At 45.9% G+C, this 25,359-nt stretch overlaps 1 protein-coding gene across 2 annotated transcripts in view; it reads right to left on the bottom strand.

Moving 5' to 3' along the window:
- Nucleotides 1–25,359, bottom strand: part of PARN (poly(A)-specific ribonuclease) — an 806,720-nt gene that overhangs the window by 377,863 nt on the left and 403,498 nt on the right. For both annotated transcript variants that reach the window (XM_085628287.1, XM_085628288.1), the window contains exons 17-18: nucleotides 20,265–20,375; nucleotides 20,084–20,153 (exon numbers count right to left, since the gene is read on the bottom strand). In XM_085628287.1, the coding sequence (XP_085484413.1) occupies nucleotides 20,084–20,153; nucleotides 20,265–20,375 (181 nt within the window). The remainder of the gene's footprint in view (nucleotides 1–20,083; nucleotides 20,154–20,264; nucleotides 20,376–25,359) is intronic.

The raw sequence follows: 25,359 nt of genomic DNA, 5'->3' as shown, positions 1-25,359 counted from the left end.
CAGAGTGGCACAGCGCTGAACAGAGTGGCACAGCGCTGAACAGAGTGGCACAGCGCTGAACAGAGTGGCACAGCGCTGAACAGAGTGGCACAGCGCTGAACAGAGTGGCACAGCGCTGAACAGAGTGGCGTGGCACAGCGCTGAACAGAGTGGCGTGGCACAGCGCTGAACAGAGTGGCGTGGCACACAGCGCTGAACAGAGTGGCGTGGCACACAGCGCTGAACAGAGTGGCGTGGCACATAGCGCTGAACAGAGTGGAGTGGCACATAGCGCTGAACAGAGTGGAGTGGCACACAGCGCTGAACAGAGTGGAGTGGCACACAGCGCTGAACAGAGTGGAGTGGCACACAGCGCTGAACAGAGTGGAGTGGCACACAGCGCTGAACAGAGTGGAGTGGAGTGGCACACAGCGGAATAGGGTGGAGTGGCATACAGTAGAATAGGGTAGAGTGGAGTGGCATATAGTAGAATAGGATAGAGTGGAGTGAAGTAGAGTGGCACAGAGTAGAATAGCTTATAGTGGAGTAGAGTCCAGTGGAGGGACGAAGACTGGAGTACAATGGCACAGTGGATTAGAGTGGAGTCCCATAGAGTTGAGAGGCATATGGAGGAGTGGCTACAGTGGCGTAGTATACAAATGTATTATGAAATTTAGCAGCAATGTAGATTATGGTGTGCAGAGTAACGCAAAACGGTGAACACTGCATTTCTCCAGATTTGCCAATCAACGCAAGCCCACGCATTGTAAATCTGACTTTGGTATTGTATTACCCATGTGACAGGAGTGATGCAAGGGTACTGCAATCCAATACAGCTGGGCCCTAGTTGCATTTTGGACCATGGTATACTGTGATAACTTTGCAGTATACCGTGGTACATGGCGATGACAAGCCAGTTAATTGGGTATTGGCTGTTTTTAGAGAATTAAATGACAGCCATATTGTTTTTAGTACACTTTGGCTGTGTACAGTGTATGGGTCTTCAATATAGTCAAGCAGTAGGTCCCTACCTATTCCCACTGTATTGAAGTATAAATAAATTGCCCTACCTCTTCTCACTTTATTAATTTAAGTGGGAAGAGGTATGACAAGTTATATACATCTTTTTATATTTTTAAATAAGTTTACAGCCATGTACCATAGTAGTTTCACATGAGTTTCACATAAGTTTGTGAAATGTCGTGAAAGTGGCGCAGTGACAGATGTTACTAAGTTCAAATGCCTTATAACTTTTTAAAAAAACTAACCCTACTTAACTGCTCTACCTAAAAAGCATCTCTGCACCATAATGTATAATCTTGCCAAATTTCACATAAATCCATTTAGCCGTTTTCACACTACATCAAATACAAAAGTCTATGGAAAATGCATTGGTGTAAAAATACTTTTGGGGATTCCCATTTATCTTTGCACCCCTGGAGGATAAACCACAAATATTTACATAATCTCAAAACTTAGAAAATGCTATAGGTCTGGAGAGTTTTGTGGTGATGTGGCAAACGGATGGAAAGTTATTAGGGAGGTCATATCCGAGGTATTCATAACTTTGGGAATGTTAACTATAACTAGAGTGGCAATCAGATTTAAACTGATTTTCTTTTCATCTATTCTATTTGTTATGTATTTATTGGTTTAAATAATCATGTAACCATAAATGTGTCTTTTAGTTGTTCATGTAGTGATTCTGACACTTTACAAATGCAGTTTAGCTTAATTTGTGGGGATTCCTTGCTACTTTTTACTGGGATTGTGCTACATATGAAGCCCAAAGTGAATGAAAGGCAATCATTGTTATAAAAAGTGATTTATTTCCTAGTGGCCAATTATGTCCACCAAATAGTAATGTGTGGCTCACTGCTAGGGCAATTTTACATGTTTCAGTCCAGGTGTGTCTAGGAAAGATGGTTTTTGTTTGGCCTGTTGGGCCACCTTTATTTTGTGAGCCAAAGGGCATGCATAGAAAAACTATGTAGATTAAGATGTGTTCTATTGCTTATGTATTTGTTTATAGGTTTCTATTAGCATGTGACCATAAATGGATCTTTCAGTTCTTCATGTAGTAAATCTGAAACTTCACATATGCATAGATGCCAACATTTTAGAAAAGGAAAGTTGGAGATTTTAGAAAAATAATCAGGAGATTGTTTTTCTCCCATTGACTTCTATTGAGGCCTAAATCTGGTCTACAGTAAAGTATGGGATTTAGTGTGCTGCTGCAGGATTAGATATCAGAAATGCAGATACATGTTTTTTCCCCCTCACCTGTCAGGAGCACGGACAAGGTGCAGGCAGAGAGTCCATGAAAAAGAAATTGTGGACTGGCATGCAAGAGCAGGTTACTGGCAGTGAATATTACGAGTCTCACAAAACCAATCCAAGCTGCAGCCCGCCGAGGAATTGGGTGTTTGAATGCAGGAATTGAGAGGCGGGAGACTAGCCCTGAAATCGGTAGTCGCCCGCCTTGCGGTTGGCACGTTTGCATATGCAGTTGTTTATTTTTTGGGCTTCTGTGGTACTTTTAGTATTGCTAGAAGATATCTCTGAGTTGAAAAACCTTATAACTTACAAAAAATATTTACTCTACTTGCCTACAGTACCCAAGGGAATCATCTGCACACCCTATCATCTAATGCTGTGATATTGCAGCAAAATCTGACTGGCCGTTTTCACGCTATGCAAAATACAAAAGTATGTAAACTGCATTAGATTTAAAGCCTGTTTTGGGACGACCCCCCCTTTCTTCTTTGCACCCCTTTGACCAAACGCAGTGAAACTTTGGGTCCTCAGACAATGAAACGTGTGCAATAGGTCTGCAAAGTTTTACGGGCATCTGTCAAAAGGGTGCAAAGTGAAGGGACAACAATCCCTCTCTGGTGACCCCAACTATGACTACAATGTGGCTACTGCCACTTTGTTATATATCTATTCACAGAAAAAAAAGAAACTGTTAGTGTTACTTTATATTTTGGGGAATATGTCAGTGAATATTAATGTTTTGAACTCTAGAAACCACAGAAATTCACCAGTTAGTTATCAGAGCCAACTATAACATATGCCTCCGCCATGCCCTGCTTATGACCTCACATATCACTCAAAATACATTCTACGACATTTTTGACATCACTGATGACCTCATCCAAGCTTATTTTGCACACATCACTATCACTAGAGGTCTGAAAGCAAGTTTAGAATAGCTCAGAATAATATGAAGCATCAGAAATGCCATCATACCTACAAATCCTTTTGGTGTAACAAGTTTGTTTTATGTGCAACTTTAACCTATACCATACACTTATTTCGTAGCAGAGTTAACAATCAACCACAGATAGACCCCTACTGCATATGGCGTTCAATCTGTACGCAACTGTTCAGAGAAAGTCAAGTTCCCCCAGATCTTCAACTTTTGTTCATAACTAATGTCCTACTACGGACAGCCTTTATCTATATCAAACCCTCAGTCACCGAACCTACAGCGAGAAATGAAGTTGATACGAGTAGAAAAGTGCTGTAAACGGTGTTTACCCTATGGAGAGAGTATACTCTCCAAACACAGTTTGCAGACAGTGAAACTATCATGAGAAATACACCAGAGAGCATTCAAACAAATCTTAACAGTTTTCCCTCAACTGGTCCATAGAGACAATATTCATTAAAAAAACACCCACAGTCAGAAGATAATGAAGGTCATACTACGTGCAGCCTTCATACTCTAGTGAATCTTTACAGATAAACCGTCTTTTGAAGCTAAACAAGCACATGCAATAGGCTTAGTACATGGTGCACACAGTCCTATGTTATGTTGAAATTGACATGCTGCTGCTAATTGGTTGAAAAACACTAGGCTGCTTACTTAATGTCAACTACATGGAATATTTGCCCTGTTGGAAACTTTCTGCAGAACCAAAACACTTGTGTGGAACATACTGGACACAAGTAATCCACTGTCATCTGCACACAGTGTTACACTACAATACAAAGATTTATAACATTCAAAACCTCTACACACCTACGATGTATTAGGAGCACATTCTTTTTATAAACACTTACACCCATTAGCTGGACAGAGGCTGTACAAAATTAGGTAGAGATGTAATATGGTAGTTGCCCGCTACTATATGAACAATAAAACAAACTAACATGCACTGGATGAGGTCATCAGTGATACCATAAATTATGCCACACAACATGGCATGAGCAAGGTAATATGTGATGTTATAAGAAGTGCATGCAGGGGCGCAAGTTATAGTTAGCCCTGCAAACTATAACTGATGAATTTCTGTTTTTTTCTTTTAAGTCAAATGTTAATGTTGTCACTGACATTCACCTAACTATAACGTTGCTTCAACCTTTATTTTTTTCCAAAGAATTTCTAGATTTTTATTTTTTAAATGTAAAGTAATGTGTTCTTACCATATAAAAAGCTACTCCCACACCTCGCGCCCCCTCACCCCCCACTCCCAGCCAGGCCCTGCAGCAAACCCGGCGACAGGCAGCCAGGCTGTGCACAACAGGGGGTTGGCAACAAGGAATGGCTGGGGACAGCAGGGGGCTGGCCGAGGCTGCCAAACCCCCAGCAGGTTGATAACCCCACCTGGCGCACAGTCCCGGCAACCCGCCCCCCAGACTTCAAACCCAGGGACCCCATTCGTCGGGGCCTCCAATATAAATAGGCAAGTGCCCCGCTGCCAAATCATGACATCTACCAAGCACGTTGGGGAGTGTGGGGGAGCCCCAGGGCCCGTGGCCCCAGTAGGCACCACGGATGATGCAGGAGGGAGCAGCTGCTTTTTACATGCTCCTTCCGGGAAGGAGCAATTTGTATTTCCTGCACTGCGGGCAGGGAAACAGAAGACAAGTCTGCTCCCAGCGGGTACAAGCATTTTTAAATCCCCCGCGGGCTGGGAGTAGACAGTTTGCTCCCATTTGGCAGGAGATTTAAAAATGCTCCCGCCAGATGGAAGCAAACGTGTTCCTGCTCACGCTAGTGTGGGCAGGATAACTACTGTGTCCAGGGGGTAGGCTCCCCGGGACACAGTAAGTGAGCCGGCCTCTAGGGATGGGTACCCCTAAGCCATTAAAGGATCATGAAGGGGACCATGTGTCCACCCTCCCTTGTAAGTGAAGGCCCTGGGGTATAGGGTCCCCGGAGCCTCCTTAGGCTAGAAAAGGGGGGGGGGGGCTGCATGCCCTACCCTGATTGATTTATACATTGGGTCCCTGAAGATGGGGTCTCAGGGGTAGAAAACTGCTCAAAGATGGGGGAGGCACCCCTACCCTTTAATATACTCTGGCCTTGGGGGCTGTGGTCCCCAAAGCCCAAAATGGGAATAGGAAGGGGGGGGGGGCCCTACTCATGCCCCCTCTCAGAATACTTACAAAAACATGGTGGCTGCCATTTTTTTGCCCGCGATCCAGCAGGAACATGTAAATATTTTTTTTTTTAAAGAGACGATTTTTTTCTATTCATTTTCTATTTCTATTCTCTTTTGGCCCCGGGGAGGTCCTAGATGGTTCCCAGCATAGGGTCTAGGGGTGCAGGAGATCCCTACCATGCCCTCTATTTTTATGTATTTTGTTTATCAGTTTTTGTGATATCGCTGCTTAAAGTAGTCGTAAAATGCGCACAGAAATGTTACTTTTAGGGACCCGCCCCCCCTCCTTTTTGCTCGGCCTCTGCTTGACAGATAACACAAACTTTCCAGGAAGCAAATGAAGTGATTTGGCATGGTTTGATAAATCTTCACCAAAAAAAGCAAAGTTATTAGAAAACCAAAATGTGCCTTGTCCACGGAATAGCAGACCTAAGCAAATATCCCAGGCAAAAAGGGTAATATCTGAACGTCAAGCCACTGCAGTACATCATTTATTGTACGGAGTGTACAAACAGTGAACCACCAGCAATCCATGTGTAATCTTGGAGAGACAGTGTACCTTGCTCAATAGTGTCTCAGATTTTAACATTTCCACAATACTCACTTGGGTGCATCGAAATACAGCACCTATGGGCTGCACAATCAAGATTGGGGCAAATTGGTCCTGACTTCCATGATAAACGTGAAACTTGTGCAAATGTTTTTTTTTTTTTTAAACTTTAGTTCTTCCTGGTTAGGGGTAATGAAAATGGGATTTCTTAGTGCTATCTAAGAAATCGAAATAGCTTTGTTTAAAAATTAAAAGTGAAAGAATGTTACTTCTGCAATAAAAGAAAAGTCACCTTTCACTGGAGCAGAACTGCTGCGGTCACAAAAGCCCTCATTAAGAGCCAACAGTAACACATTCTACAGATGGATAGCTATCCGGACAAGGCCATAAATTCATTGATATTCCGCCCCATCTAAGCTACAGTCAAACTCAAGGATCCTACAACACAAGGTTAGCCACACCTCATATCCCATTTTCATTTCGAACCTTATTATCTTCTGCATAAATGTAGAGAGGAGCTGCAACCAGATAAACACTTACACAACAGCAAATTCACAATTTCAAACGTGAATACTTGGATTACATGTCTAAAAGAAAATTTGCCTATAGACACAATCACCATCTTCTAGTACCTTGTGTTCTAGTTAGAGCAGGGGAAAGGTAACAGTCTGAAGACTTCCTTACATTATACAATTTAAAAGTACAGGTATTCTGGTAAACAGCAGCACAACTAAGGCCATGGATTAGCCCTAAAGTCCCCTCAACGAGACTTGCTTAGTGGAATGTGGTGTGTAAAGATTACCATCAGAACAAATTTGAAAAAAGAACAGGTCTTTATTAAAAGGATCTGCAAGGTCCAGAAAACCTTTCAAAACAAACGAGAACCCCACAAAAAGAACACCAATTCTTGAACAGCAGTCTCCTCCCCGTTCTGGAACCAGTGACTACTACAAACGCACATTAATTGAAAGGCAGGAAAACGATCAATTTATGATACAGGGGACACATGAATGATCAGCAATGGTGTTTGTGGGGGCGTGGCTTGCTGCCAACGGGAATGGCCGCTCAGTAGCGAGGCTCTGAAGCGCCACTCCCGCAATATCCGGTTTCCTTCGTGCCCCATTGCCCCGACCCGTGCTCCGAGGTGTCCCCTGCGGTCCGGGGGCTCCCGCCGACCCGGCTGAAAAATTGGGTGCGGATTGGAGGTGGTGCTGGGACGGAGCTCCGTTCCTCGCGCCCTTGCCGGCAGCCGGGCTGTGGAGGACGCGCACCTGCCGTGGAGTGGAGCTGCGCGAGGCCGTGGCCTGTCTCCCCTGGGAGCGGAGACTTGGGACTCGGCGCCTCCAACCGTACTGCGATTGGGTGCGCCCATGTTCTGGGGCGTCCCCTGTGGCCCGGAGACTACTGCCGACTTAGCGGACAGAACTGAGGCCGATTTGATGCGGCGCCGCGAGGGAGCTCCGTGCCCCATGATCAGGCAGGTGGACTAACTGGAGGGCACGCCCCGGCCGGGGAGTGAAGCAGCGTGAGGCCACGGCTGCGGCCTGTCTCCCCTGGAGGTGAGGACTTGGGATTTGGCACCTGCGCCGGTGCCGCGACTGGGCCCGGTGCGGACGGGTGGACTTCCCCGCCGCTCGGGGCATTTGAACATTGCTGACTGTTGTGGGGGCCCTATTGGAGAGGGGGAGACCCGACCGCTGCCTCAGCGCTGCCTGGCAGGCTTGCTGGGGGGGTTCTCCCCTGACGCTGCGGGTCCCGCCGACGGTTGGATGACTGCGATTCCGGTGCTGCTGGCGCTCTGGCCCCGGGCAGTGTGAGCGTGCCCCCTACTCCGACTCCATTACCCCGGCGGTCTGGTGGTGGACCGATCCGCGCTGTTGGGAAAGACCCCACCGGGGCGATTACTTCCTGGGGTGTGTCCAACTCCTCTACTGCGCTATTCAGGCGCGGCGTGTGGTGACCGGCAGGGAGGCCCACGGTTTCCTGTTCCTGCTGGGTGGCGGGCTTCGGACGCCGGCTGTGAGGGCGCTCTGGGTGGCCTGCGGGACTGCGGGCTACCCTATGGAATTGTGACTCTCCTGGACGATTCGGCATTGTGACAGGCTGCTTGGAGACTGCGCCTGGTTTCCCTGGGCCGGCAGTGACAGTTGGGACGACAAAACACTGTGAAGGTGAACTTGGCGTGCAGAGAGCAGGAGCCTGCCCTATCCTTGACCCACTGCTGGGTGAGTGGGCCTTGGTGGAGTGTCCCCCCGACTGGGGTGTATCCAGCGAAAGCCGACAGGCCGGGTGGCGTAGTCCACTGCGGGCGACGGGGAGTAGCAGCTGCGCCCAGAGGCTGGGGAGCGCACCTAAGTTGTGATTATGGCAACCGGGCGGAGCAGTAGAATGGTGGCACAGTCTAAATTGGAGAAATTCGCCTGGCAACACCAACCAGGCGGTGAGCGGGTCGTGGCGCCGGCCTCGGACGGCAAGGCAGAACCAACGAATAAAGACCTTCTTGATGCGATCACGGCTGTCAAGGCGTCCCTCGAAGCATGGATAGACACCATGGCCACTGATGTGGGTCTGATTCGTGAGGAAGATTGCCGAACGTGTGGGAGCGGTGGAGTGTGTAACCAAAGAACTGACTAGCGACAGTAGCCTTCTCAAGCGAGAGGTCGCAGACCTGCGTGCCTCCCACGAATTACTGGCTCGGCAGTTGGATGTTTACGAAGGCAGGATGCGCCGAAATAACGTCCGCATTATTGGTGTTCTGGAAAATGCTGAGGGGCAGGCAGTGGACCTCTTTGTCGAGGACCTGGTCTTCAAACATCTACAGCCCCGAGGTCTTTCAAATTGTTTCACGATTGAAAGAGCCCACCGAGTGCCGGGTGGTCGCCCTCGGCCGGGGGCGTCCCCTCGACCACTTCTTGACCGAGTGTTCAATTTCCACGACCGAGACACCATTCTTCAATCTGCAAGGGCAGCCCCACCCCTTACTGTTGAGAACAGCAAAATCACGTTCTTTCCTGATTTTACACTAAGAGTCCAGAAACAAAGACGCAGCTTCCTGGAGGTAAAAAGAGCTCTCCGCGGCCAGATAGTTAAGTACACGATGATGTTCCCCGCCAAGCTGCGGGTGGAGGCCGATGGAAAATCATGGTTCTTTACACGTCCGGAGGATGCTTGGGACTGGTTAGAGGGCTGGCGTACTTTGGATAAGAGGGAAAAAAAAGGGTCCATCATCGGCGGATAAGGCCGAAGACTGGCGCCAGCAGAGACGATCTCCTTCACACTCAGACTCTGATGCCCAGGGTCAAACCGGGGAACACTAACTCTGGACGTCGGTAAGATGGTATACTGTTTGTATTACTCCATCGGAACTCCCTGGAACATATCTGGTGGCGGACTTGTGGGTCTCATGACGTCGGGGTGAAAATGATGCGTGTGTCCCGGGACATGGGCGGCACTCACCCCTTTGGTACGTTGTCCCCATGGGCCTCTACGGAAGACAATGGGGGGGTTGATTGCCTGGCTTCCACCGTTGTAGTGTTGTTTTTCCTCAATTTCCACTTATTCATGGGAACTGTTTACCGTGTAGACACTACTGCTGCATGTGCCGCGGCGATGGGGCTCTGTTTGACATGATTTAACAATCCAGGCTGAGTTAAGAGTTTCCTACACTAGTGGGACTGGTCGGGTGGGGGGGGGCTGGAAGGAACCTAAGAGATGTCAGTTAATATGTTGGGAGTGGGGCAGCTCACGTTTCCTCGATTTGTTCCTGTGGGGGCGACAGGCGCTCTGCATGTTGGGGAAGGCGGGCGGTTCTAGTCCTGTTGTGCAGGGAGGCAGGGTGGGGGGTATGTTTTCAGGGTTTTGGGTTTGCTTGATTTGGTTTAATTGGGGTGAAGTTTCTTATTGTTTTACTGCAGCAGTGCTAAATGGCATTCTCTAACGATACTTTGTAAGGTGTACTTACCTCCAGACTACTGGTTTCATCTTCTTCATTCTCATGAAGGGCGGTAAGACGACGAAAACAGTATTTAGAGCAGTGGCTGAAGGGCCTCCCCGCAATAGTCACTCCGATCATTCCATCATACTACTGTTGGGATCCTATGGCGATGAGTCAGGGACTTAGCCTCATGACCTGGAACATTAATGGGCTGGGGGACAAAATTAAACGGGGCATAGTGCTGCAATATATCCACCGTCACCGGCTAGACTTAGTGCTGTTCCAGGAAACCCACCTCATAGGTAACTCATGTAGGGCCCTGGACAGAAAGGGGTATTGTATGGTGGCACACTCAGGCTTTACCTCGGGATCCAGAGGGGTGGGGATCCTCCTTCGTAAGGGTTGCCCCTATGTGATTCACACTACACGGACCGAACCACAGGGTAGGTATGATGCCTGCTCAGGCAGCTGGGAGGGAAGGGTCCTCAACGTGCTCTCCGTATACGCCCCACCGGACCTCCAGCGCCAGACCCTAGCAGAAGTGGGGACGCTCTTGATGACCTTGCCCGAGGGTGCCCTGGTGATGGGTGGTGACTTTAACTTAACGATGGACGGTTCCATGGACCACTCTCCACCTCGACGGGACGCTCCACACGGCTGGCAACTGCGCAATTTTACTGACGCCCTGGGGCTGGTAGACGTTTGGAGATGGTCACACCCCCAAGACACACTTTACACTTTCCAATCTGGTGTCCATGGCAGTCACTCACGGCTTGACTACCTGTTCACCCAGGCGCAACAGATTCAGCACTTCACGGAGCCCGCGTGCTTAGCACGGGGATTATCAGACCACTCCCCGGTAACAGCTATCTTCGGAGTCCGTCGGGCAAGGCAACCTGGCCCCATTATGATCCAGCCCTGGTTGCTAAAAATCCCACACATTAGGGATTCCTTGCAGCAAGACACCGATTACCACTTTGAAGAAAATACTGGATCTGTGGCGTCGGCGATAACGCTCTGGGGGGCATATGGGGCAGTGATAAAGGGAAGAGCGTTGTCCATGATAGTGGGACACAGGGCTGAGCGTAGGCGACGAGTAAGCGAGTTGGAGGCAGAGATACTTCACCTCGAGCGTGATGTTTCGCATACCTCTGCCCACGAGACCCAACACAAACTCCATGTTAAGAGACAAGATTATAGACAACTGCTCTTTGAGGACGCCAACCGGGGGGCTCTGGCTACCCGGCAGAGAATATAGGAGCAGGGTGAGCGCACCGGTAAACTTTTGGCATGGCTGGAACGTAAGGAATCATCTGCGCGGTGGGTGGGCGCGATCAAAGGGCCAGATGGTGTGCTGAACACTGACCCCCAAAACATTGCAGACACATTTGCAAAATACTATGAGCAAATCTATACTAAGCCACAACATTCACAAGCACCGTGGGCGGCAGACCTCCTTGCCACTATTGAAATGCAATGTGTTTCCCAGCAGGATAAAGAGGCCTTGGAGGCAGATATCTCGGCGGAGGAGATCCAAAAAGCCATTCAAGATATCCGGTCCGGCAAGCCCATGGGCCCCAATGGAATCCCGATAGAACTCCTGAAACCCATGGCTATGAAGCTTGCGCCCCACTTGCTGAATTTGTATAATGAGTGTTATGAGACTGGCATCCTCCCAGCAGACAGCCGTACTGCTACCATAGTGGTCGTCCGCAAACCCGGTAAACCAGCGGATGAGTGCGCATCGTACCGACCCATTTCCCTGATCACTGTGGAGGCCAAAGTTTTAGCTAAGCTGCTGGCAAATAGTCTGCTTCCATATCTCTCTGCACTGATCCACCCTGATCAGTCGGGATTCATGCCAGGCCGTAATACTGCACGCAACCTGCGTCGTGTCCACGGGGCACTGGGTCGTGTGGCAACACTCCAAGAGGGAGCACTCATGCTCGCGCTTGATGCCAAAATGGCATTTGATACGGTGGCCTGGGAGTATCTCTTTGCAGGTAAATACAAAACGATCTGCTATACCTATAATCTTTTAAATGTTGCATCTAAGTCAATTTTTGAAAAGAGAAGAACCACTCTATCTAGACCATGCATAAATCATGATGCAAAAATAATTAGAGATGTTTATCTTTTTTTATTTTGTTTTGATTTTCGAATTAATTGAAAGAAACTTACTTAATAAGTGTGCAAATTAATATTGCAAAGACAATTTAACGAACAAAGGACAAAATGGTCCTACAAAACAATAATGCCCATGGAAAGCCTAAGATATAAAATTGTTCAGTACTCTCATTCATACTCAATCACACCATAATCACATATAAAACATACATCCTAAGGGGTAAAAAAGTGAACAATTTAGAGGCCCAACGTGGTAGGCTAGTCTTATAAGGCGTGAAAACACACAAATAGTAAATTGAACATGAATATTTATACATTCAAAGATATCCAAAAATGGAAAGTAAAGAATCTGTGTGAAGAACTATTCAGTTCAAGACGCCGACGCGCGTTTCGGTGTGACACCCCCTTTCCTGGGGTAACACCTTCTTCAGGGCATGAAATTATTCAAATGCGGTTTCCATGGGACCTATCAGGTAATAGACACAGAATATGAACATAGTATACAAATTTTGAATTGTTACATTGAAGGATCTAACATTTTCAGCACTAAGACATATCAATCATCAAATTGGATGGGCACTGGTCTAGGCAATTGAGTGGTTGAGAACAGGATACATGGTTTATATTAGAACGTTGCACACATCGAACAGATAAGTGAAAAAAATGAGAAATAGAACATATGAAGTGGGGTTTGTAAAAGAAACAATAAGAAGACAGTTTATGACAGGAGCCCAAGAGTTATTGAGGGTTGCTGCTAACATTCCTATTTCAAACAGATGACTCAGAAATAAGGTACAAATACATGCTCACCAATAAACACAGGGAAAATGTCCTCAGGTTCAGTAAGACAAGTTCAGAATTTCTTGCAGGGGACGTGAATAGCAATAGATTAAAGCTCGTCCTCTAAGGGAGTTAATAGATCTAAGAGCAAGTATGGGAGGAGATTTTGGTTTAGTTGTGGAGACTATAATAAACGGATACTGTATAACATAAGCCACAAAAATGGGATAGATCTACCTGGGGTCAGTGAGTCACAAAGTATCTTTAGTGGGTGCTTCCAGACAGGTAAGTTGAAATTCTGAGTCTAGAAAGAGAAATACAAACACTGTCGTTGAGTCGTTCTGAAAAAGACTCCAGATAGCGAACAACAACCTTAATTGTTGGGGTGAGCTACCTACTTGATGAAAAAAGGAAAGAACTTGATTCCGCTGCTTGGGTCAGACGTGAGGGCGACTTCGAGGTAGTGGGGTGGATGATGAGTGATATGGAAATTCCTCAAGGTCTGGGAGTCAAAAAAACAATTGGTGTTAGAAAGAAATAGAAGAGAAAAAAGGAGAAAAACGTGGGTTTATAGACACCTCTACTAGCACAATGCCGCCGGTTTTAGCAAATCGCTCACCATAGGGAAATATCCAGACTGGATAGTTTGAAAGGAAAAACCACGTAGCTCGGATGGAATATGTGGATTGGACAATAACGCGGGCTTGCCGCGAAATCTAAAAATAAACAAAGACAAAAGGTGTTGGCGTTTGCGGAAAGCGCGGGGGATTTAAAAGGGCTTCAACTAGCATAGTTGCACCAATTTTTAAAGCCGCTTACCGTGGAAATGTCTCTTGGCAAAGTGAAACACCCGTCTAAGCTCACTCGAGCCGAGCAGACAATGGAAGGCGCTCCTTCCTCAAGTGGGTCTTTCTACACGGAAGAGGCCACGTAGCTCTGATTAGACAGGTGGGTTAGGCAATAACGTGGGCTTGCCGCGAGTTCTAAACATAAACAGAAAAACAGATGCTGTTAGCGCTCACGGAGAGCGCAGGGGGTTTAGGAAAGCTTCAACTTAAAAACTGCCAACGCTAGATCTGTTTCGCACTTTGATCCATTAACCTCATATTCCTGTAACTTTGTAGGGCCCTTACAAATCTTATTTGGATTGTCCTTATATATTTTTCACCTGAGCTATGTTTATTTTGATCTTTTGAATTCTTTTTTACAAATTGTGCGACTTGATACGTCCCACTCTGGGCCTCTGCGCAATAATAGTTCAGTTAGTGCACTTCTTAATGACCAGCCCTTGTTATCAGTCCTGAAAAATCCGGTCCGATGTTTCTGGTGTGATCCTTAGCCACCTCTTACATGCCACTTTTCGACGTAGTTTGTGCACTCCCCCTAACGATATTTAAAGAGCTGAGTGCTTTCAAACTGTTCGTTTCTCTTTCCTTGGAGAGAGTCCATCTGAGGGAGGAGTACCTTCTACAGTCCGTGCTGCCCGAGCGAGCTTAGACGAATTTCCATCTGGCTAAGAAACGTTTCCACGGTAAGCGGCTTTTAAAAATCGTTGGCAGTTTTTAAGTTGAAGCTTTCCTAAACCCCCTGCGCTCTCCGTGAGCGCTAACAGCATCTGTTTTTCTGTTTATGTTTAGAACTCGCGGCAAGCCCACGTTATTGCCTAACCCACCTGTCTAATCAGAGCTACGTGGCCTCTTCCGTGTAGAAAGACCCACTTGAGGAAGGAGCGCCTTCCATTGTCTGCTCGGCTCGAGTGAGCTTAGACGGGTGTTTCACTTTGCCAAGAGACATTTCCACGGTAAGCGGCTTTAAAAATTGGTGCAACTATGCTAGTTGAAGCCCTTTTAAATCCCCCGCGCTTTCCGCAAACGCCAACACCTTTTGTCTTTGTTTATTTTTAGATTTCGCGGCAAGCCCGCGTTATTGTCCAATCCACATATTCCATCCGAGCTACGTGGTTTTTCCTTTCAAACTATCCAGTCTGGATATTTCCCTATGGTGAGCGATTTGCTAAAACCGGCGGCATTGTGCTAGTAGAGGTGTCTATAAACCCACGTTTTTCTCCCTTTTTCTCTTCTATTTCTTTCTAACACCAATTGTTTTTTTGACTCCCAGACCTTGAGGAATTTCCATATCACTCATCATCCACCCCACTACCTCGAAGTCGCCCTCACGTCTGACCCAAGCAGCGGAATCAAGTTCTTTCCTTTTTTCATCAAGTAGGTAGCTCACCCCAACAATTAAGGTTGTTGTTCGCTATCTGGAGTCTTTTTCAGAACGACTCAACGACAGTGTTTGTATTTCTCTTTCTAGACTCAGAATTTCAACTTACCTGTCTGGAAGCACCCACTAAAGATACTTTGTGACTCACTGACCCCAGGTAGATCTATCCCATTTTTGTGGCTTATGTTATACAGTATCCGTTTATTATAGTCTCCACAACTAAACCAAAATCTCCTCCCATACTTGCTCTTAGATCTATTAACTCCCTTAGAGGACGAGCTTTATTCTATTGCTATTCACGTCCCCTGCAAGAAATTCTGAACTTGTCTTACTGAACCTGAGGACATTTTCCCTGTGTTTATTGGTGAGCATGTATTTGTACCTTATTTCTGAGTCATCTGTTTGAAATAGGAATGTTAGCAGCAACCCTCAATAACTCTTGGGCTCCTGTCATAAACTGTCTTCTTATTGTTTCTTTTACAAACCCCACTTCATATGTTCTATTTCTCATTTTTTTCACTTATCTGTTCGATGTGTGCAACGTTCTAATATAAACCATGTATCCTGTTCTCAACCACTCAATTGCCTAGACCAGTGCCCATCCAATTTGATGATTGATATGTCTTAGTGCTGAAAATGTTAGATCCTTCAATGTAACAACTCAAAATTTGTATACTATGTTCATATTCTGTGTCTATTACCTGATAGGTCCCATGGAAACCGCATTTGAATAATTTCATGCCCTGAAGAAGGTGTTACCCCAGGAAAGGGGGTGTCACACCGAAACGCGCGTCGGCGTCTTGAACTGAATAGTTCTTCACACAGATTCTTTACTTTCCATTTTTGGATATTTTTGAATGTATAAATATTCATGTTCAATTTACTATTTGTGTGTTTTCACGCCTTATAAGACTAGCCTACCACGTTGGGCCTCTAAATTGTTCACTTTTTTACCCCTTAGGATGTATGTTTTATATGTGATTATGGTGTGATTGAGTATGAATGAGAGTACTGAACAATTTTATATCTTAGGCTTTCCATGGGCATTATTGTTTTGTAGGACCATTTTGTCCTTTGTTCGTTAAATTGTCTTTGCAATATTAATTTGCACACTTATTAAGTAAGTTTCTTTCAATTAATTCGAAAATCAAAACAAAATAAAAAAAGATAAACATCTCTAATTATTTTTGCATCATGATTTATGCATGGTCTAGATAGAGTGCTTCTTCTCTTTTCAAAAATTGACTTAGATGCAACATTTAAAAGATTATAGGTATAGCAGATCGTTTTGTATTTACTTGTGATTTATCCCCTGCTGCTCTACCTCCATTGTCTTAGGGGTCCCCTTTTTTAGTAGTATCTCTTTGCAGTGCTGACTCGTGTGGGGTTGGGGCCCCGGCTGATCGGATGGATCAGACTTTTATATAACTTGCCCACATATCAGTTAACAACCATCGTTCGGGCTCCTTACCCCTAGGCCGCGGCACGAGACAGGGCTGTCCGTTGTCACCGCTTCTCTTCGCTTTGGCCCTTGAGCCACTAGCAGTCTGGATCAGGGGTGACCCTGAGATCCGAGGCTTTAAATGGACAGCAGATCATGAAGACCGCATTTCCATATATGCGGACGATATTTTGTTGTATCTAGCATCCCCAGCGCGCTCACTCCGTCGTGTACTCCATATTTTCCATATCTTTGGGGCCCACTCCGGTTACCAGATTAACTGGTCCAAGTCCCAGATGTACCACCTCAGGGGTGACCCACCACACAGTCCCAGGGTTTCCAATACCTCGGCATTTTTATAACACTATACCCAACCCTATTTTATGATTGTAACCTATCGGGCCCATTGCAGAGGTTCAAGGCGGACGTGGTCCATTGGAAAACTTTGCCCCTCATACTTTTGGGTTGTGCATCCTTATTTAAGATGATGGCCCTCCCACGCTTTCTCTACGCCCTGCAGAATACGCCCATCCCGATCCCCGAATCCTACTTTTTGCAAATCGAGGCAGCAATTAGAGACTTATGGGATAGCGGACCGCCTCGTATCGCAATGCAGAAACTTACCATGGGATGGTATGTTGGAGGTATAGGATTGCCGGATATACGCCTTTACTACCAGGCATCCCAATTGATCGCAATCAACCGGTGGGTGTTTGGATCCCACCATGATCCAAATTTCCGTACGGATCGATGGCTACTGGGAAAGGGAGGATATAATAGAGCGCTATACTCAAACCACAAAAACCTAGCCTTGACTGGCCCTACGGCCCGAACTGTAGAAATTTGGCACAGGCTCCAGCGGCGCATGGGTTGCTATGGGTGGCTGACTGAGGCCACCCTGCTCCGGGAGCCTGATTGCCTGGGACGGCTGAGTACCTGCACAGGGTTCAATAAATGGAACCTTATCGGTATCTCCATGGTAGGGGATGTATGGATCAAAGGCAAAAAGGCATCATTTGCAGAGCTCCAGCTCAAATACCAGCTTGCACCGTCAGAATATTTCTGATATATTCAAATTAGCCATGCTATTGACGGTGCCCTTCCCACTGGTGCCCCCCTCCCAGACTCCTCTCCTTTAGAGGATAGGTTGCTGCTGGACCCAATGGACCGCAAGGCTATCTCCTTGACGTATAAGAAGCTAATCAATAACCGGACCGACCCTATGCGGAAGTTAAGGGCTAGCTGGGAGACGGACTTGGGAGAAATGACTGACGTGGACTGGACTGAAGCGGTAGCCTCCCATTGAGAGGTAGCAATGCCGATGCAACTTCGTCTCGTTCAGCTTAAAATTCTGCATCGTGTTTATTTCGATGCAAAACTGTTGTATAAATTGGGGAGACTACTAGACACACTGTCACCAGATAGGTACATTCATACATATCCTATGGACATGCCCCCACATTCAACAATATTGGATAGACGTCACCCGACAGATGGCGAGGTCCATTGGTAAGCCCTTATCCCCCTCTCCCCAACTGTGTCTCCTTAATGTTTGGGAGGCTACAGACCTTACCCAGGCGGAACAAACATGGTCTGCCATGGGTTGGACCATTGCTAAGAGGAATATTGCCCATAAATGGGGGGTAGACACCATACCGCAGCTAGGTGTTTGGGCCACTGATATGGATCATGCCATGGTGGCGGAGAAAACTGTGTACAAAAGCCGAGGCTGCCCGCGGAAATGGGATCACAAGTGGGAACGATGGAACAAATACCGGGGGGACATCTGTATTTCTCCTACGGTGGAGCTTAGGAGGGAGAGACTGGCTACATTCGAGAAAGTTGGGGCAGGCGCGGTGACTTGAAACCCTCAGGCCATCAGACATACGATGTGCACGGGGGGCTCCCCGATCCTAACATGTACATGTAATCCCCTTTGTACTGCCTCACTAATTGATCTGATCTAATTCTTGCTGCCCTGAATATATGGTCTGTTATCTTCAGCGTCCGAATGTATACTTCGCCTGTGGAGGTTCTCATTAATGTGTCATTACTGCTGCTATGTTGTGGTTTTTATTTTCAATAACAATTGTTATACAAATAAAAAACAATGGTGTTTGTGCAATCAATGTCTGCCTATAGCAGTACAAAATCTACATGTGGTAAAGACAGCGGTCATCAAACTTGACAAAATGTTGCCTTTTCGCCACTGCAGTGCATTCATATCAGATGAAAAGAAAGGGGATTTCAATCAAATAGAGAGCACATGAGGAGACCAGTACTATGGAAGAAGGGTATAGGAGTACTACAAAGACTCCATATGCCTAGTGAGAAAGGGATGTGTGGAGTGGTATGAAACCGGCAAGGGATTGGAATTTTGACATGGGCTGCAGGAGAAGGGGAATGTTTAAAAGCAAAGTAAGAGTGAGCACGAGAGATGAAAAGCGGCGAGTGGGTGAAAAAAAATAAAAACCAATGTGCATCTGTTAAACAGATGTTACCTGATGTAGGTGTTTTAAGATAATATGGTTTGACTAGTGAGACTTCAAAAACCAACTGGAATATGGAATGAGATGTGGAGAGAAATCAAGGGATGCTAGTTAAAGTAAATAATCATAGCAAGTTAGAAATCAGATTTGTGAATGGAAAAATGCCGAGAGAAGAACCTATGAAAGTCGTCAACTAGCTGTGGTGTCAAACATTCCCCCTTACTGTCTCCTTTCACCGCTTTGAAACCTTTTATTGCATAGAACTAGCTGTACAGATCTGAATGGAGGGGAGCTGGGGAATGTGGGTGGTAGGGTTACAAATGTGTATTCCATAAGAGATCATGGCATTTAGGAGGATCGAGTCACAGCCCAACCTTTTAATCCCCTCTGTCCATACTCCACCCAATATGCCAACAAAGAAGCAGCAAGTCTTTTCATCATAAACCGAACACATCAAACCAGGAGCTTCTTCATTTTTATAGGCCAGGTCCTTGGAATCGAACAGTATTTGTAAAGTGCAGCACTGTCACCCTTAAGGGTATCTGGGCTCTGGGATGATGTGCCTCAGTTGAAAAGCTAGGTCTTGAGTTTCTTTCCGAAGTCTGCAAGGGAGGGCAATGTTTGGAGTTAGAGGGCCATGTTCTTCAAGGCCTTCGCAGTGATGAAGGACACGGAGCAGCCCCCACTGTGGCTGTGATGGATGTGGGGGGTGGGGAGCTTAGTCTATGGATGGTGAAGGATGGACGTTGGTTGTGCAGAGCTTTGTATGCATGCGTGAGGATCTTGAACTGGCATCTCTTCTGGATGGTTAGCCAGTGGAGTTATTTGAGGTGAGGGGTGATGCTGGTCTGTTAGAGGAGGTTATGGATGAGCCTGGCTGTGGTGTTCTGTATGGTTTGGAGTCTTTTGAAGAGCTGGGTGGACATGCCAAACTTTCAATACTTTCTGCTTGTTAAGACATACAGGTGGCAATGAAGGTCATTCCCCTCAGCATGCTTCAATGCTAATCTAAATGCGAAAAGATACTGTGCATGTCAGAGTCCTTTTTCCAAACTAAAGACACCTAGCCATTAATAGCTGCATACAATGCCAAAGTTGTTAACATCCTGAAGATCACAAGCTCAATATAAAAGATATATCACAATTAACTGAAATAAGACTTACTTGTTGAAAAAAGGTCCAATGAGTTTTGACGTACAGGATATATGGGATTTTGGAGGAGTGAGGAATGACCCTTTTAAAACAAAACAAAATAAAGGGAAAAAAGGAAAATGTGGGTTATATGTTGAACAGGAGCCACAAACAAAACATGAGGTCTAATTTACTTACAAGCATTATACATTACCTAGAAAATTGGCCATAGAGATGAAACATAGTCCAGTGATGTAAGCATCATAGCCTGCTTCATGAAGCTGTTCTGAAGAAGTATCATAACTAGGAAACCCATCTGCACTTACTGAAGAGACACAAGTTTGTACAAGGACATAAGGTAAGGATAACTTAATTTAATAAAACCAATAGTCATATGTTGCATGATCAGCGAAAGTTAACACACTGCCAGTGTCTACATATTTCATGGTGCTAATCCAATGCAAATTAATTCTTCTTAAGACACACGAGTCATTGATTTCAGTAAATGGCATAGTTATGTTTCAAACCTTGTAAAATGAACTAGATCAATTCTTATTAGATTTGATATATCGTGGGGAGGGGGTTACTGAGGGATGGAATTCACAGATTCCCAAGTAATCAAGCACTTGACGTGCTCATACTCATTCAATAATGAGTTTTTCATTGCATCTGGTGATCAACTGTATTAAGTATCATTACTGTTCTCTTTGGAAGCCCCTTAGCTGGTCCTTGTAGGACTGTAAAGTTCTAATTCATATCTTCATTATAACTTACTCATATTGGTTAAGATCTTACAGAAAGAAAGAAAAATCTTAGATTATGGACGTTTAACATACTGCTTAATAGATGAACAGCCATATTACACATACATATATACACACATATATACACACATACACACACATATATACACACATATACATACATACACACATATACATACACATACATATATACATATATACACACATATACATACATATATACACACATATATACATACACATACATATATACACACATATACATACACACATATATACACACATATACATACACACATATATATATACACACACATACACATACACACATACATACATACACATATATACATACACACATACATACACATATATACATACACATATATATACATACACATACATACACATACATATATACACATACATATACATACACATACATACACATACATATATACACATATATATACACATATATATATACACATACATATATACACATATATATACACACATACATATATACACATATATATACACATATATATACACATATATATACATATATACACATATATATACATATATATACATATATACACATATATACATACACATACATATATACACATATATATACATACATATATACACATATATATACATACACATACATATATACACATATATATACATACACATACATATATACACATATATACATACACATACATATACACATACACATATATATACATACACATACATACACATATATACATACACACACACACATATATATACACATACATATACATACATATACATACACATATATACACATATATATACATATATACACACATACATATACATACATATATACACATATATACACATATATATACATACACACACATACATACACATACATATATACACATACACATACACGCATATATACATACACATACATATATACACACATATATACATACACATACATATACACATATATATACATACACATACATATATACACACATATATACATACACATACATATACACATATATATACATACACATACATATATACACACATATATACATACACATACATATATACACACATATATACACACATATATACACACATATACACACATATACACACATATACATACATACACACATATATACATACACACATATATACATACACACATATATACACATATATATACATACACATACATACACATACATACACATATATTTATTTATTTATTTATTTATTTTGCGATTTCTAGAGCGCCTGGTGACCCGTAGGCATCCCCGCGCTATTCAACCTATAAAGATCCTGAAGGAGGAGGAGGGCGTGTCTTATTTGGGGAACAGGAGGGTTTTAAGTTTCTTACGGAAGACCATGTAGGAGGGTTCCAGGCGTAGACTGAGAGGGAGTGAGTTCCAAGCAGTGGCGGCTTTGACCGAAAAGCGGCGACCGCCGGTGCGTGCCTTCCTGAATTTGGGCACCGTAGCAAGATGTTCAGCGTCGGAGCGAAGGGGTCTTGAGGCTTTATATGGGGTAACCATATTTTTAAGCGCGGCAGGGCCAGCACCATTGATGAGCTTGTGGGTGGTACATAGGGCCTTGAACTCTACTCGTTGGCGGACAGGGAGCCAGTGTAGAGTTTTGAGGGCAGGCTTAGCTGACACTCTAGGGGAGAGATTCATAACGAGCCTGGCCGCCGCATTCTGGGTGCGTTGAAGTTTGTCCAGGGTGTACTCCGGGGCCCCCAGATAGATAGCGTTGCTATAATCGAGTCGGGCCAGGACAAGACCCTGAACAAGTAATTTCCTGGATGGGAGGGGAAGAAGGGGCAGGATCTTGCGTACGGACCGCAAGAGACCGAAGCAGGTGCCTGCTGTCTTGGCTGCCTGTGTTTTCATGGTAAGGTCGGGTTCCAACCAAACTCCTAGAGTTTTGATTTCATTTCTAGGAGAGGGGATTTCGCCGAAAGTGTCGGGCCAAGATGTGGGTGGGAAGGTAGTCCATTTATTGCCCAGGAGCATGATCTCGGTCTTAGCGCCGTTCAGCTTCAAGGCCGAGTCACACATCCAGGAATGAATGTCCTGGAGGCAGTGCAGCAAGCTGTCAGGATGGTTGTCCAGGTGGGACAGGGAGACGACAAGTTGGGTGTCGTCAGCGTAGTTGATTATTTTTATACCGTAGGGGGCCACTACGTCTTCCAGGGGAGCCATATAGACATTAAACAGGGTGGGGCTGAGCGACGACCCCTGGGGAACTCCGTTCTTCAGTGGAAGAGGATCTGACCGGGAGTTGCCGTCCCACACCTGAAAGGATCAATGGGAGAGAAAGGATTCGATCCACGCTCGCGCTGTACCCACAATTCCTGCCTTGGCCAGGCGGTGTAATAGGACACGGTGGTCCACCGTGTCAAAGGCGGCGCTAAGATCCAGGAGGATCACTGCCACTGATCCCCCTGAATCTAGGATACACCTTGCCTCCTCGATGACAGAGAGGAGTGCAGTGTCCGTGCCATGGCCGGGTCGGAACCCAGTTTGAGATTGGCGCAAGATGTTGTTTGTCTCGAGAAATTGGGATAGTTGTGAGTTGACTAGTTTTTCAGCCATCTTACTGATACAAGGGAGCAGTGAGATCGGTCTGTAGTTGGACATGTCGTCCGGGTTCAGTTGGGGCTTTTTCAGCAAAGCCTTCACGACTGCGTTCTTCCAGTTGGGGGGTACCGTTCCACCAGCGAGGGAAGAGTTGATAAGGTCCCTGATGATAGGGGCTATGGTGGAGGATACCTTTTTAAGGAATCTGGCTGGGGCTGGGTCAAGGGGGGGAACCGCTTTTCATTTTCTCTAGTGTGGACGTCACCTCGGTGAGGGAAACTGATCTAAAAGTCTCCAGCTGTGGGCTGTTGTTATCGTCCGCTGAGGCCAGGGTGGGAGGGGGACTGACAGTAGGAAGGGAGTCCAGTATCCGCAGGATTTTAGACTCAAAATAATTGGCCAGATCCTTGCTTCTGTCTGGGGGGTGGGGAGTGAGTGGGGGGTGCTGTTGGGATGTTAAGTAGTTCTTTAACTATCTGATAGGATTCTTTGGCTGAGTTGGTCGCGGTTAGTATTCTATTGTCGTAGAACGTAGATTTAGCTGATTTTAAGGCAGTTTTATATTGTCTTACCGCGTTGTGATATATGTCCTTGTTGCTGTGGAGCCAGTCTTTCCTCCATGCTCTCTCCGCCTTTTTGCACACTTTACGGAGCGCTCCAAGTTCGGAATTATACCAGGGGGCATGGCGCTTGGTCTTGTTTTTCACCTCCCGATTTTTGATGGGTATGAGGCTGTCGAGGGATAAGGAAATCCAGTCTCTGAACTGGCTGTCTGCCATGGTGGGGTCGGCTGCGAGACTGGGGATAGTGGCGTCCAGCGCCAAGGCCCAGTTGTCCGTCGAGAGTCTGGCCCAGGATCTATCCCTGGTAAAAGTAGGGGGGTTGTGGGGTTTCTTAAAGGCCCCTGGGAGATGGGTTAAGACCAGGAAGTGGTCCGTCCACGGAAGGGGGAGGGAATTGGTGAACTGGAGTGAAGGGATGTTCGAGAATACAGGGTCGAGCAGATGTCCTTTCACGTGCGTGGCTCCTGAGTTAGTCAAGGAGAAACCAAGGGCACCCAGTTCGCTGATAAAGTCAGACGATCCTGTGTCAGTTAGATCATCGAAATGGATGTTGAGGTCGCCTGTAATCAGGAAGTTAGATGTTAAGTGGGCCAGGGATGAGACGGATTCTAGAAGAGCGGCGGAGAAGGGGCCGAAGTGTCCAGGGGGTCTGTAGACCAGAAGGCCTGACAAGGAATAGGTCGGCGAGAGCGTCAGTGTGAACATACAGCTCTCCGACTCCTTGCTCTGGATCTCGGTAGATCGGCAGGAGAAGTAGTCTCGGTAGATGATGGCTATACCACCACCTCGACCTAGAGGGCGGGGTTGGGACATGATGAGAAAGCCCGGGGGGAGGGCCGAGACTATGTCGGAATTAGAGTGGCCGGTGATCCAGGTTTCAGTTAAGAAGAGTATATCCAGCTCGTGATCGACAATTAAGTGGTTTATGAGAAGGGCGTGCTTGGGAAGCGATCTACAGTTGAGTGTTGCTAATTTGAGGCCGGGGAGTGGGGCGGCCATCCTTGGAAGGAGTAAGTTACCAGGTTTGCAGATGTTACACCTAGTGAAGGGGACATTAGGGTCATGTATGGCCTGACAGGTGGTGTTTTTCGAAGGTCTGAGGCTGAGGAGGTCTCGTCGAGAGTAAGGTATCCTGATGGCAGTAGGTTCCGGCATGGGGGCTGGCCCTAGGCCCGGTCGTGCGCGGACGGGCGCAGACGGGCTTGCCTTAGGCGCGCCTTCGGCGCGCTGACGGCGCTCCCGCTGCGCTCGTCCGCTGCGCGTCCTGTGATTGCACATCCTTATGGGTAGGAAAGGGGGCGGGTGGGCGTGGCCTGAAGGTGGGCGTGGCCTCAATT

This window comes from Triturus cristatus, chromosome 10, assembly GCF_964204655.1.
Source record: "Triturus cristatus chromosome 10, aTriCri1.1, whole genome shotgun sequence".
Taxonomy (NCBI): Eukaryota; Metazoa; Chordata; class Amphibia; order Caudata; family Salamandridae; genus Triturus; species Triturus cristatus.
This window is presented reverse-complemented; position numbering and strand designations above follow the sequence as displayed.